Source organism: Oryzias latipes, chromosome 3, assembly GCF_053564925.1.
Source record: "Oryzias latipes strain Hd-rR chromosome 3, Olatipes_Hd-rR_3.1".
NCBI lineage: Eukaryota > Metazoa > Chordata > Actinopteri > Beloniformes > Adrianichthyidae > Oryzias > Oryzias latipes.
Window position 1 is genome coordinate 22,544,146 of NC_136239.1, and position 15,482 is coordinate 22,559,627.

Here is a 15,482-nt window from a genome sequence, read left to right on the forward strand (position 1 = left end):
TCAAGGCCTGGAATTGAGCACCCCTGTAAACTACTGCATTTGTGTGTGCGTGCGCGTGTGCATGTGGGCGTGTGTTTGTCTGTGTGTGTGAATAATAAGTGTTGAAGGTGCGCTTTCCAAAATTTCATGATTTTGTTCTGAGGAAGAAAATGATTTCATTCATCCACACAGAATCCATACAGAAAAACAGCCTTTGGACAAAACGCTCTCTCTGTAAAGGCCAGTAAACTCTGGAACAGTCTTCCACTGTACATCAGGGAGTGTCAAACATTACAGACCTTCAAAACACAGCTCAAGCAGTGGCTGAAAGCAAACCAGTCCTGTAGCCACTGACTTTTAACTCTCATAATGTACCACCTTCTTGTGTTCTTATTGTATCTGTGATTCTGTCTTTTGTTTTGTCCTGTTTTATGTTTCCTGCCTAGGGACTATGGATGCAAATTAGCATCATTGCTATAATCCAGCATGTTTACGCCTATCATTGTTTGATAGATGTTCATTAATGTGCACTGTCCCTATTAAATAAAGCGTAAATAAATAAATAAATAAATCCCCATTGCTGAACTCGCAGGGATTCTGATTAAAAGTATTATAGTTGCAATTAGTACAATTTATATGCAAAATTTGGTTTCTAAAATAAAAAAGGTGGCCTCCAAACATTGAGACACTCACAGTCTAAAGAACAGGACGTCAGTACACCTTTTCTGCCACTAGAGGGAAGCAAAGCGCTCCATGCTGGAGTCGGGAACGCAAAAGTTAAAAGCAAAGAAAAGAAACTTCCGTAAATCACTGAACTACTTCCTGTTTAATGCTAGTGACGCTAAGATGAGATTTGTTTTTTCTCAATGTAGCTAGATATGTAGCTGTAGCTATGAATTGGCACTAAACGGACATTAGCCAATTATATCTGGGTATGTAAGACATATTTTCGAAATATTATCAGTTTACATATTTTCGGGTTTAGCCGAACACGATGAAGAACAGCGAAAAAACAGCGATGAAGCTTAACGTTTAGCGCCTGCTGACAAATAGTTCGTTTTATTTTTTTGAGCTGGAGCTCACTTTATTTCTTCTACTTTGGTGTATTTAGTTCCATTTGTCGTAACAATATTCTCTGGTTAAGAAATGTTAAGCATACAGCCGTGGGAACTGCGGTTAGGACGCGTTTATTATTAGCTTGGTTGGTTAGCTATGCTGTAGAAGAAAGTCTGCAGGTGTGATCTATATAGTTATTCTTAATACTATTTATTTGTTAATTTTCTCAGCGTCTGGTCTAACGTAGCTGTCAGCCATGTATGCCTCTGGGAAATACAACTCTCGGGGTCCCGCTTTGATCCCACGGATGAAAATCAAGCACCGCATTTACTACATCACCCTTTTCTCCGTGGTGCTGCTCGGACTGGTCGCCACCGGAATGTTTCAGTTTTGGCCCCACTCTATTGAGTCCACAGCGGACTGGACCCTCGACAAGCGCAGCATCCACGACGCACCTCTTATCCGGCTCCCTGTATCCAGTCCCATTCCCGAGAGGGGGGACCTCAGCTGCCGCATGCACACCTGTTTTGATGTGTACAGATGTGGCTACAACCCCAAGAACAGAATCAAGGTAACTGTTATCCTCCACAGCTGCCTAAACTAAAATATGCTTTAATATGTTTGGTGCTGACTGTTGCATTGTTATGCTTTGCAGGTGTATATCTACCCTCTACAGAGGTTTGCAGATGAACTCGGGGTACCGATTAGCAGCACAGGGCTGTCACGGGAATACAATGACCTGCTCAGTGCAATCTCAGACAGTGACTTTTACACTGATGATGTTACCAGGGCTTGTCTTTTTATTCCTTCGATTGATGTGCTGAATCAGAACTCCCTGCGGATCAGGGAGACGGCTCAAGCTTTGGCAATGTTACCCAGGCAAGTCATTTCAATTTACCTAGACTCAGTTTTATTAAATAGTTTAGTTTGTAGCTGCTAAGCTTTTATCCACATGAATGCAAGGTTGCAAGGTTTCCCAGACAAATGACATTTTTAGTTGACCATATATGCTGTTGAATTTAGTGCTCAGGCAGATCAATCTATAATTTGCAAAAATGGCTTTTAGATTATTTTTGTCATACTACTGTCGGTTAATAAAAGTTTCCTAGATAAAAAAAAAATCTCTTCTTTGCTTTGTAACTTGGTAAACATTCTTTCCAGCTTTAAACATGTTTTTGTTTTATTAGATGGGACAAAGGGATGAACCACCTCCTTTTCAACATGTTACCTGGAGGCCCTCCTGACTACAATACTGCCTTAGATGTGCCAAGAGACAGGTAATTCCCACACACTCAATAAGAGGGGAACAGTGGTTAGCACTCTTGCTTCACAGCAAGAAGGCCCTGGTTCCAGTTCTGACTGGGAGCTTTCTGTGTGGAGTTTGCATGTTCTCCCCGTGCATGCATGGGTTTTTCTCCAGGGAATAGAGCTTCCTCCCACTATCCAAAAACATGCTTCATAGGTTAATTGGTTACTCTAAATTGTCCCTAGGTGTGAGTGTGAGTGTGTATGGGTGTGCGATATTGTGGCCCTGCGACAGACAGGCGACCTGTCCAGGGTGTATCCTACCATCGTCCAAAAGTAGCTGGGTTAAGCAAGAAACAAAACAACTTGATGCAATGAATTTACTTAATAATAGTTTATCCAGCCATCCATTTTCTATGTTTCCTCTAATGCTGTATGGTTTAAAAACAGTTCAGTTCTGATAGAATTCTTCATCTTTTTGTTGATGATATGGTACAAACACTTTAGACATAGTTGAAAAACTAAAACAAGCCGTGTAAAGGCAAGAATCAATAATAATAAGGAAATGATAAAAGTTGACCGTAAATAAAGTCAAAACAGCACATAAACAAGAAAGATGTTTTTTTTGAAAAATGCCAGCGCTGGGTATCGAACCAGCGAGCTTCCGCACCGAGGATTCCCCATGTATTTCAATGTAGGCAAAAATCCTGGAGTATCTTGAAAAGTTCAAGGATTTGAAGGACCAAAAGTCATAGCTGCACCACGGGCGGCCGACCATGATCGTAAGATTGCAGTCTGTTGCACGCCCATGAGTCGATGTGTCCTTGGGCAAGACACTAAACCCCACCTTGCCTCTGGTGGTAGGCGGGCGCCTGTGTTTGGCAGCGGAGCCACCATCAGTGTGTGAATGTGTGTGTGACTGGGTGAACGGGTCTGTGACTGTAAAGCGCTTTGTCCTTGTTGGTAGAAAAGCGTAATACAAGTATACGCCATTTACCATAGCTAGAAAAAGCTGAAAGAGCTGAACATTTAATAGCTGAATGGTTAAAGTAACTGAAAAATTGTAGGAGTTAAGAGGCAAAAAATGGCTGAAGATAATATAGTAAAGAAATACAGAAAGAGAAACAGGAAAACAAGGGGTTGAATGCTTTATAGCATTTATAGCATTCAACCAATGAATCCAACTGAGTACCTCCCTGTGGAAGAGCTTTGTTAAAACCAGGTGTGTTTGTTTCAGAGCCCTTTTAGCTGGAGGCGGTTTCTCTACATGGACCTACAGGCAAGGTTATGATATCAGCATCCCAGTTTACAGCCCCTTGTCTGCAGACGTAGAGCTGCCTGAAAGACAACCTGGGTGAGTAGATGTTGCACAGTAACTGATGTCTTCCTCTATAAATTGAATAATGCATGACTTGTCTACAGTATACACTGTATATGGCTGGTTTTGTAAGTGAATTAAAGTAATTGCAAGGCAACAAATATTTACGTTTTCCCAATAATTTTGTAACATACTAATCAGTTTAATGCTTCTTATTTTCTTTCTTCGTAGGCCGCGACGTTACTTCATTCTGTCTTCTCAGACGGCAATTCACCGAGAGTATCGCGCCGAACTGGAACGCTTAAAGGAGGAAAATGGAGAAGCTCTTCTTCTCCTGGATAAGTGCAGCAATCTGTCCCAAGGTGCTGCCTCTGCACGAAAGCGCTGCTACAAAGGCCAGGTGTACGACTACCCACAGATTCTGCAGGTTTGAGGCTCAACAGCATTACAGAAAAAGAGTTTCAGTTCAAAAGAAGCTTTTAAAACTGCAGCCCTGTTTGTGGCCCATAATCTGTGTAAATGAAGTTACATTCAGCTTTGATCTCACTTTTATACATAAAGTTTTTGACCAAAAAAATGGTGTTTTCCTTTTATTTGGAGACTTGACCTACCTGATGTTTAATTGCACTTCATAAAAAGCAGGAAATTAAAGCTGTCAATTTTTATCAGTATGTAGTTCTGAACCATATATTGTACAGCATGTTGTAGACAGTTTTCTTAAAAATATTTGTCAACAGGAATCTTCTTTTTGCGTGGTCTTGCGAGGGGCACGTCTGGGTCAGGCGACCCTAAGCGATGTGCTTCAGGCTGGATGTGTCCCTGTTATTTTGGCTGACTCCTATATTCTGCCGTTTTCTGAAGTGCTCGACTGGAAAAGGTCTGCTTGCCTCTTACGAAATGAAAACAACTCTTTAAACCTTTTGACTTCCTTATGTATTTCATTTTCCCTTTGCTCTTTTGCCCTTTTTGTCCTGTTACGCCCTTGCAGGGCTTCTGTGGTCATTCCAGAGGAGAAGCTGTCAGAGATGTACACCATACTGAAGAGCATTCCCCACAGACAAGTTGAAGAAATGCAGAGACAGGTAATGCCAGAAAGTAAACTCTTAGTAAAATGATCTTTAACACAAAAAAACCGAGGTCATTATCATTTCTACTGAGCAAACATTTCAAGCCAAAGACCCAAAAATTGAATTAAATTAAAAGAAAGCCTAAAACCTTGTGCTTTATGAATTAGTTTAATTTTTGGTAAGTGTGGTGTGCTAAAAACTATCAAGACGATAAATATCTGGAACTGTTTTCATTACGGCTTGTTGGGATGGGCTGTGAATGGAAATATGTGGTCCTAACATTCTCACGTCACCCAAGAACAGACAAACTTTTTTAAGATTCTGCAACTTTGTATATTAAAAAAAACACTGAGTGAGTCAGCTTTGTGAATACCTTCTTATTCCTGTGTTGTTGTGAAGACACCATTGACCTATCTCACATGCATTTTGTCCTAATTCTGTCTGTTATTATGAGTCAACAGTTTGGACAAACCTCTCTTTACTTCTGGTCAAATGAGTGGGAACTTCTTAATTGTAGTTTATGCAAAATAGGTTTTACAAAAGGTTCAATCATAAATTGTTTTTGTAATTGAGACTATTTGCCAATGACTGCATGTTCAAACAAAAAACTTTTAGCTCTGATTTCTTCCTTCATATTTTTCCTTCAAACTTGAGCATTTTATGAGTTTTTCCAGCAGGGGGCTCAGCAGGCCTTGCTGATGTCCACATGAAGACAGTACCCCATTTATAGTATAGAAACAAAACAACACATTTTAACATTACCGCTTTTTTTATCTTTATAAAGACAAACTTTTGTAAACACATCAGCTGTTTAGAGCTACAGCTAAAAGTTTCTATAGGAAAGTTCCCACTTGCTAGTAAGTTTTCTTTAAAGAATGGTAACATCTCTTAATGTGTAGTATTTTTAACATTCAGGCTTTTTTTTTATAGTGACATAGCCATGAACTTGTACCTCTAAATATTTTTTGTTTTACTTCATCCAAACTTTAACCCTGGGGAACATAAAGGAAACCTTCTTAAACAAAACATCTATAGGCCTTCATCCAGAGCTTTTTCTAGCCTTTCAAAGCAAACATTTGTTTCTTATTTACCTTTTATAAGTGCTCAGATAACAGAAATGGCCCATAATGCAGTGCTACTCCTGTTTCCTTAAAGGAAACACTGATTGTATGTTAAAGGTTTCTAAGTCTGTGTTCCAAAAGTTTGTATGATATCATTGATTTTCGAGTCATTCTCGCAATCCTCTTCTCTCTATAACTGATCTGTGGTTTTTTTAGTCGTCTATTTGCTTTGCTTCTGAAAGTCAATGTATAAAATAACAGCTTTTTATTCCAAGATGAGCATTTTTAGTCTTCTTGGAATGTTTAGTCTGCTTCCAGCATTTCTTTTTTTTGGTTCTCTTACCAGGAGATATAAGTGCATCTTAAATGTAAACATGAGATTATAAAGTGAAAATACTGAGGAAGATATGACAGATTGGAGTCCCACGTTGTTCTTCTGTTCTCTGAAAACACATCAGGGATCTTAGACTGAGGTTTAAAATCTTCGTAAACTTGGTTCTAACAATTCCTATGCTGGTGATCAACAATAAAGAGAAAACATACTGGGTCTAGACCGTAGATTTAAACAGGAACTTACACCTTTAATGCTTTTGGAGCTTAAACTTTGTTTTACAGTCTGAGATTGTTCTAATGTTTGAGAGTTTTGGTTTGTTTACTTCTAGTTTAGTTGTTTTCAGAGTGAAAATTCAGAATGTAATGCCTGTTGCATTTTTATAGGAATTTAATTCTATTTAAAAAAAATCTGCATCTATGTTAACAATGTTTGGCATTTATTGTGCAATTAATGCCCAAAAAGGCCTAACAGTATAATGCAATATCAGGTATTTTTTCTTTAATTCCAGTAAAAACCAAAAAAAGTTCAGCTTTTTTCTGGCTGGATTTTATGCAGTTGCACATATTGGCCTCCACCTTGCCTAACAATTCACTGTATTTTGACGTCAACCCAACTTTTTTGAATTCTGCTTTTAAAAAGAACAAAAGCGAAACACTAATGGTTTTCAACAAATGGTTGTATCCACTGACATGCAGGTTGAACGTTTTAATGTGTAGAGGTTACCTAATGGCTTAAGCTGTCATTTACATCGTCCCTCTTTCTCCTGCGGCAGCAGACCTAACTGTGCCGTGATCATAGGACATATGCTGCATATGGAAGCCAAAGTGATGGTTTCTTTTTTCTCGCAGTGATGTCTGTTCTTCCCTCCTCATAAAAATTCCTGCAGGCGCTGGAAGAGGGTGGAGGGTGGCTGCATGAGCCCTGGGGCCAGCTAAATGTTCTTTCTGCCTCCTCCCGGTCGGAAAAGAAACTTTCATCACTTGTTGATTTATAGACCCCTGAGATGGGAAAGTCCTTTTAGATTCTCTTCACCCCTGGTTTTTGGAAAAGAGTGCTGGGTTTTGTTTTGTTTTTTCTCTTTCAGAATCTGGAAAATCTCTGGTCCTGTTTTTTTTTTCCCACATGAAAAAGTGAAACATTCACCAAAATTGTCTTATTTGAATTAGTCTAAAGTTTGGAGTACCGGTAGTTAACATTATCTTGGAGTTTTCTGTAAAGCTCCATCATTTAGTATAGTTGTGCCCTGTTTCTGATCTCACCTTTTGACGATTCTTCACAGTCAAAAAAATCTAAATTGTTAGAGAACCAGCATCATTAACCTTTAATATATGGCTTCAGAGTTCACACCACAAAGTCTGTTATTTAAACAGACATCTGTTAAAGTTAAGCGAAGTCCGACCAAAGAACCACAAGAAATGTTAAACAACAGGATACCTAACTTTTGTTTTTTAAATAGCGCTTTTGTGTAATACTTTGTTTGTCCTGTAATTGTATAAAATGTGATTAAAATAAACCACAAAAGTATCTCCAAATTGAATCTGAAGAAAGACATATGGTTGTTTCTCTACTATAATTTCCTTTGAAGTGACAAAAAATATTAAAGTTTATTTTACCTTCAACGCAAAAAATGCACATAGGAAAAGGACAAATCGCTGTTTATATGGGAAAAATATATAACCATATAATAACTGCTGGGTCTGTGGACAAATTAATTTGTTGTTTGTTTCAAATAGGTTTAATTCAGAGTTTTCTTCTTCTGCGGTTTTGTTTGTGTGCACACCTTTTGAAGCCTCTTTTGTCTTCAGGCACGCTGGTTCTGGGATGCCTACTTTAGCTCCATGAAGGCTGTTGGTTTGACGACGCTGCAGATCATCAATGACCGCATCTATCCTTATGCGGCCCGCACTTACGAGCAGTGGAACAATCCACCTGTGGTGGTATGTGGCTTTTGCATTTCTGGTTAATACCGTTGTGTTGTCTTGTCTCTCAGATTTTTCTTTGCTTTGGTTTTTGGTTCCTTGAAGGCTAACATCAAGAGTAGATCAGTGTAATTCTCTACCACACCAAACCATTTCTTACTTTTTTGCTCCCTGTTGATCAAAGCCTCTATAGCAGAGAAACGGTTGAAAATATAGCTTCATCTGAAAGCAGCACGTCATGATTTCTCTGAGGCAGCCAGTTTGTGTCAGCACTTCTGCACTAACAACCTCCCTTGGTTGTGGTGAAAAATAAGTTCCTTCTTGTTATCGTCATTGCGTCTTGTGCAGCGCTGTTAATGATGAAGAAGGATGGGTGTCTGGATGCAGCGCAGCTCTGGCTGTGGGAATCCACGGCTGCAGACATGTTGGCTCGGCAGTCATCTCTCAGGAGTTGTTAATCAGCCCCGGTTTGATCCAGAGATTCCTTCAAGCAACGCCTGGGAATGAGGCGTGCGAATGTCACCGTGTGTGTGGATACAAAGTAATCCTTTCTAGCCATCGAATTTCTACAACTATTGCGTTAAAACTCCACTTAATGCTGCAATTAGTCAGCTGGAAGTCAAAGTCACCATGGTGAAACTTTGATTCTTTTTTTAACTTTTCAGCATGTCAAACTTGACATTACTAGTTTAAAATGGGCTATGAGTCCAATCTGTCAGCATCACCATGGTGTTAAAGTTTGACCAGTCACTGAGGATCTTAATTGCGTCAGGGTGCAGACCTTTAGCCTCTCCAGCCTCAAACGAGAGCTAACGTTTTTTTTTTCTCAATCAATTCGAGGAATGGATGGTGAGAAGAGTTCGCATAAATCACTAAATAAATCAGGCAGACTTTTTTCCGCGCCTCTCCTCCTTAAGTCTTTAAGGTGGTAATTGAAAGCACATTGTTTAAAGCTGCAGAAGCCTTTGGAGCGGAGGGGAGGGGCTTTCAGATTAAAGCGCTATCAGTTGTAAGTATCTATTTTAGGACCTTGAACAACCTTCCAAGTGAAAGACAAAAAGAATCTGCCAGTCAGATAGTTTGAACTCCCAGCATGCACTTGTCAAAATCCCTTTCGGTACTAAACACCAGATTGACCCAAATGGAATAATCTGCTTTTTAAAAGAAACTGGCCAAACTTCAAACTTGTGCTTTTTTTTTGTCAATGTGAGCGTGGCTGCACTGTAACGCATTGTCGTTTTCTGTGATTAAAAAAAGGTTTTTCTGTCCTTTTGAAGGTTTTTAGAATGAGTACTGCTTCATCAGTTGCAAAACCTTAAAGAAAGTCCCTTCTTTTTAGTTTACATATAAAATCTTAAATAAGGAGATGCTCCTTAAGATCTTTGGGGATGTTCAGACATGCGGCTCCCTTTTCATCTCATTTATTCTGTTAGACAAATGGCTTAAGTGGTCTCAGCATGCTCTAGTCTTTTTTTTTTGATGTTTCTCACTTTAATTATTTCCCCATCTTTTCCTACGACAATGTGACAACGACCACAGGAAAGTTTCCACTTGCTAGTAAAGTCCATTTTTATTGGTGGTGGAGTGACTGATGTGTAAAAAATTAGTGGCTGTGTTTCTGTCGGCAGACGTGCGTCGATGGAGCCACATAATCACTCTGTGGCCACCAGAGAAGAGAAGAAACGGCCTTTATTTGTACTTAAAGAAACCCGCTGCTTTATAGTTTTTAAATGAGTTGTTTTTGACCCTCTTGGAGTGAATGTTTTGGAAGATGGAGCATGTTTGAAACCTCCAAGCTTGTTTCTCCAGAGGCATTGAACAATATTTCATAAAGGAAAAATTATAAGTTTTCTTTTTTTCTAATGGGTAATTTCTTTTTGTTCCTACAGTGGGCAGTAGCTGAGGTTTCTTCAATTTTTCTGTTTCTTTCTTTTAAATGTTAGCGGGAGGTACATGTATGTATCTCATCTTTTAGTCTATACAGTTAACTGGGTGTGGTGTTTGCATTTTTATGTCTAATGACATCTCAGAAATCATGAAGGTCTTTTCACATCTGTTTTTTCTGTGGTGCTGCCTTTTAGAGTGTTTGGCACTTTTCTAGATTGTCATTATGTAGAAAACTGGGGATCAATCAAAGATACATTTTTGATGTCTGATGATAAAGCTATTTAGCTGACACATCGGTTGACATGGAAAAGATGGCATTTCTGGTCTAACCAGTATTGTTTTTGTTGTCCCGTGTAGAAGTGGTCCAGTGTGAACAGTCCACTGTTCCTGCCACTTATTCCTCCAAGGGCTCCGGGCTTCACAGCCGTGGTGCTGACCTACGACCGGGTGGAGAGTCTCTTCAGGGTCATCACAGAAATCTCCAAGGTGCCGAGCTTGGCTAAGCTGTTGGTGGTGTGGAACAATCAGAACAAAAGTCCCCCTGAAGGTGAGCGTACCACGAAAATTAGATCCATGAAACATTATCTGCACATTGAAGCCACAGAAAGAAAAGTTGTTACTGATGAAGCTTTGGCTTCAGATAACTCATTATTTTCAATTTTCCTGGTTATTGTCTGAACTTGCTGCTGTTTTTCTGCAATTTGAGAGACTGAATAATAGCTTTTAGTTCATTTAAACAATTGATCATCATACAAGCACAACTGCTATATGCAAACTTCTCTCTTGAGAAACAGGAACTAAAAGCAGGTAAACATGTCTGAGCTGAACTTGCATTTCCTGTCTGATCCTTTATTTATTCTTTGGCTTCTGATTTTCACATTTCACTGAAGGTTTTAGCCCTTTAAAATTGTTACAGCAAAAGAAATCGTCTCTCAGTCAGTATGAAGCTCTCTTTAAGTCATGTACACACCGGTCATTTGACGAGCGTTCAAGAATGCCCATGGTGTTCACACTGGACAAGCAGGGAGGGGCTTCTTCTTTTCCTTTTGTTTATTAGCGCATGTCCACCACCTACAGTTGGAGGAGGCTTGCCGCAAAATTTCAAAGCAGTACAAATGTCATGGTTGGGCCTTACACAGAAACTTTTTGGTTCATTGCTAGCGTCCTGCAATAGCAGATATTGATGACCATCATGTCAGGAGAGTGGACATTGGTTTTATCTTTATTGGAACGCAAACGCAGATGCCGTCGGTCCCGTTGGCGTGTCTGTGTTCACCTCATAAACCAAATCCATGTGTCACTACCAAACCACAGTCCCTGATTGTTCATATTCAACCTGGTTTAACTTTCAACATGTCCAAAACTGTCATAGAAACCTGCGTAGCTACATTAGAGTTTTGAACGTGGAAGTTCAGAACATGCATTAGCATAGACTTTTCATTGGAAGTGGCTTCTTGAACGCGCTTTGCCGAGGGTGATTTGAACGTAGGTTTATATCAATTATAGAAATATAAATTTGTGATAAAACTAGTCTGTTGGGAAATAAAGCTACACATCACATCTCATTGTGAAATGTTCAGAAATTAACTTTATTTACGTATTATTTTAGTGCTTTAATGCTCTTTGTTCTATCATCTTTCTGCTCTATTTTCAACACCAAGTAGATATTTAGCCAACTGTCTGTAGAGCTCAGATGAAACAGCATGGCTGACTGAGAGTGTGTGTGCGTGCGTGGGGGGATTGGGGTATTTACCAATATTTTTCCTGACAATAGTTTTTTTTGCCAGTAACCCTCAGATGTGATTAGGAGGACCTGCAGCTCCTCTTTAGGGCTGCCAGCTCCCAGTCCCCGTATTAATGTGGAGACACATTCTTTGTGATCTCTCTCCGCTGTGGGTCGTGCCATGGACGCTGCCCAAGATCTTTGAAATGCTTCCCAGAGAAAAAGGCTCTGGTGATGTGCCTCATGAAGAATCGTGGTGTGGTTAGATTTGCACGTGCTTGAGGTTCGGGTAACAATGTCAGCCTGCGGATGAAGTTTTGACTGTCGGGGCGGCATTTTCCATCGCCACTTACAGTTTGGAAATCTCTGTTTGTGGTTAAGAGCAACGATCTGTAAACCTCCTCCAACAGTGATATAGATGGATTTACCAGTATTTTGACAAATTGGTCATCTTTCAGTTGTTCTGTTTCATGTTTTTGTTTGTGTTAAAATAAAAGACTTTTCTGGACTTTACTGTGAACGAGTTACCCACCATACCATTATGTGTGTTTTTATGTTTTTGTCAGAGTCTCTCTGGCCAAAGGTCAGCGTCCCTCTCAAAGTGGTGCGAACAAAAGAGAACAAGCTGAGTAACCGTTTCTTCCCGTATGACGAGATCGAGACCGAAGCTGTGCTCGCCATCGATGACGACATCATCATGCTAACGTCTGATGAACTGCAGTTTGGCTATGAGGTGAGAAATGCATCCTACAGAAGCCAAATGGAGACAAAGACGATGGATCCCCTTCAGGTTGACGGCAGGGTTTAGAGTGACGGAGGGAGATTCCAGTCAGATTCCCTGCTGCTCGCAGAGGTGACTTCCTGCTGAGTGTGTTTGATGTGGGCAGGAGATTGACAGGTCTGCTGCTGATGCTTTCCATGCACACAGTACCTGCTCGGCCTAATGTTGCACAGCACTCACCTGAATCCATTTAGCAGTCATTTTATAAAATGGCCTCAGTTTAGGGTTAATTACATGGAATTACAGGCAGAACAGTAGAAGTTCCCTGATTGGTGATGATGCCTTCTGTGCTCAATGTGAGGCGCAGCTCCTGCTGGTAATATTTTTAAAAGATTATGTTCAGCTTTTTTCTGCCTCAAGCGTTTTGTTTAGTTACGTGGTGTTCAAGTAGTTGACATTCAGCTGTTATTTTTGGCCTCAAGATGAAAGAGAGAACAGAGACGGATGGTAGTTTAAGTTTAGATCGTTCATTCTCAGATCTCAGACGGCCTCTGCATCATTCGTCTTCCAACATGAGTGCTTCATTGAAGCTGAACGCGCCAGACAATCCTTCTCCTGTCCGCTGATTTCCTCCAGGTGTGGAGGGAGTTTCCTGACAGGCTGGTGGGCTACCCAGGCCGCCTGCACCTCTGGGATCATGAAATGGGAAAGTGGAAGTACGAGTCGGAGTGGACCAACGAGGTTTCCATGGTTTTAACTGGAGCTGCTTTCTACCATAAGGTAAATTTAGTCAGAAATGGGGAAAAAAAGTTTTTAAAGCAGTCCAGTTGAGTAATTCCTGCTAAATGTTTTTTTAAATCTGTTTCAGTACTTCAACTATTTGTACACATACAAGATGCCAGGAGACATCAAGAACTGGGTGGACACTCACATGAACTGTGAAGATATTGCAATGAACTTTCTGGTGGCTAACATAACAGGCAAAGCCCCTATAAAGGTACATCAATGGACTCTTGATTGTCCTCTGTGGTTTGGGGGAGGCTGAAGCCTCAAACATCTCTGGGTCTGATCAGCTCTCACCCTTCTGCAATCACTGCCTCCCACCTTCTTCATTCTACCGCTTCTGTCAAGGTGGAGAGACCACGAGCATCAACCTTTGCCTCCCTTATCTGGTTGTCACTCACCGACACTCCTCCACCCCCCACCCAGCATGTTTTCATAAGCTGACCAGAAAGTGTCCATTCCATTCTGTCAAACCGTTGCCTCCACACGTGTCTACACCTGCTCACCTCCTTCCAGGTCCCTTCTTTCTTGCCTCTCCTTCATGTGTTCAGTTTGCAGCTACAGCCGGCTTAAGCTGGGTATAAACGTCTAATGAAATGAGAGCAGACAGCTCCTGCCCGGGCTGCCGAGGTTGAACAAATTACTGGAGTGAGCACGGAGTTGGTGTGACTGGACTGTGTTTCTGTTTAGGTAACCCCACGGAAAAAGTTCAAGTGTCCTGAATGCACCGCAATTGATGGACTGTCCTTAGATCAGACTCACATGGTTGAGAGGTACGGTTTGTAGAAATCTATCATAATGTGCAGTTTTTTACTTCACACACTCATTGTGCTGCCTGCTTTTCAAACATTTTTTTGCTTGATCTTCGGCTTATTTGTTTGTAGGTCAGAGTGCATCAACAAGTTTGCTTCCGTTTTTGGAACCATGCCTCTGAAGGTGGTGGAGCACCGCGCCGACCCAGTGCTCTATAAAGACGACTTTCCGGAGAAGCTCAAGAGCTTTCCCAACATCGGAAGCCTCTGACAATCCTGCAACGACTGTGCGGATCTCCTCGCAACACTTAAAGACATTTCACCAACACAGTGCTTCTTCGTGTCAAGATGCCAGTATTTAGTCTAAAAACGTCTGGAGTTGTCTCCGTTCGAGTGGCTGCAGTTTAGTTTTTACACATTTCATATGGAGAACCTTCTCTCAAGTGTTTCAAATCACAATTCGCACGATAAGCAGGACATGTTACAGGACGAAGGTCATCTGATGATTGATGGGCCGACTGGTTAACCTGTCTTTGTTGCTGTTTCACTGCTGAAGAGTACAAGCACTGCTCCTCCGGAAGTGTACATATTATGCAGCAGTGCTGTATGATAGGGATAATTTATGACCTCTCAGCAAAAATGTCTATATATTTTTTTTTTGCTTCTCAAAAAGTGACACTATAAAATTCTGTTTATAAAGAAAACTTCTATATGATGACACACATCTATGCGTTGATTGGGAGTAGTACATTACATCACGTGATCAGATCAGAACCGTAGACGACATAGTGAGCAACCGCTGACTTTGAGTGATTCTAAGCTACTGTTTTAATTCTCTATGATTTTATACTTCCTGTTAAAGACCTTTTATTGTACTTAAATGTAAAAGACAAGCAGGGTTATTTCAGTTACACGTCTTGGCACTTTTTCTGCAGATTTGTAAGCCTTATGGTTTTACCATGTTTTGGCGTAAATGCCTGTAGAATGTCGACGTTTATTGTTTTGTAAAATTTTTACTTTAATTTCCATTTTTTTTGGTGTCACATTTCAAGGTTTAGAGTGTAACTTTGAGATCTGTGCTGTCTTTCACTATCACTGCCGCCTTGTTTTATTTTCCTTTTTGCATCGGTTTTCGCAGACTTTTGGAAATGTGCCGAGTTGTATGAAGGCATTTCTAGTTTATAAGTAAAGTAACATTTTGGAGTCTGAGTCATTTTGTTTTGTTTTGCATGTGTTAAGGTAATAAAAAATAAAAAAGGTGACATCGTTGTTTTTCTGTGCAGTTGAACCAATGAGCGTCCAGAGCAGCGCTCGCTGTGATGCTGCTGCTCCGCCTGTCACCTGTTGTTAATATGTGCTGCATAATCCTCCCTGTTCTGTGTCAGCAGTTCAAAAGGGTGCAGTTCGTATTTTTGTCAGCTTCAATTAGTGTGACACTATTGCGGGTTATGAGATCTGATTTCATTGCTTGGGTTTCAAAGGGGCTAAAATGCACCAGGATTTCAGGAGCTGACTATGAAAGTGTTGTCATGGACGGTGATGCAGGAGTGTAAAAGGCACCAAAAGGGATTCTTTTGGCATAAAAAGTTATTTTTGCTTGAAAAATGTTTGCCTTTCTCAACTTTTTATGACATCAT

General features: G+C 40.5%; 1 protein-coding gene across 1 annotated transcript; it reads left to right on the top strand.

Annotated features, from left to right (window-relative positions):
* Window positions 1-706: 706 nt before the first annotated feature.
* On the top strand, window positions 707-15,107 carry ext2 (exostosin glycosyltransferase 2). Its single transcript, XM_004067020.5, has 15 exons — window positions 707-911; window positions 1,266-1,606; window positions 1,691-1,914; window positions 2,223-2,312; window positions 3,518-3,634; window positions 3,830-4,025; window positions 4,336-4,475; window positions 4,587-4,680; window positions 7,866-7,997; window positions 10,224-10,413; window positions 12,156-12,322; window positions 12,947-13,090; window positions 13,179-13,307; window positions 13,784-13,866; window positions 13,978-15,107. The coding sequence occupies exons 2-15, from the start codon at window positions 1,292-1,294 to the stop codon at window positions 14,114-14,116; spliced, it is 2,160 nt and encodes a 719-aa protein (XP_004067068.1). The 5' UTR covers window positions 707-911; window positions 1,266-1,291; the 3' UTR covers window positions 14,117-15,107.
* The last annotated feature ends 375 nt before the right edge of the window (window positions 15,108-15,482 follow it).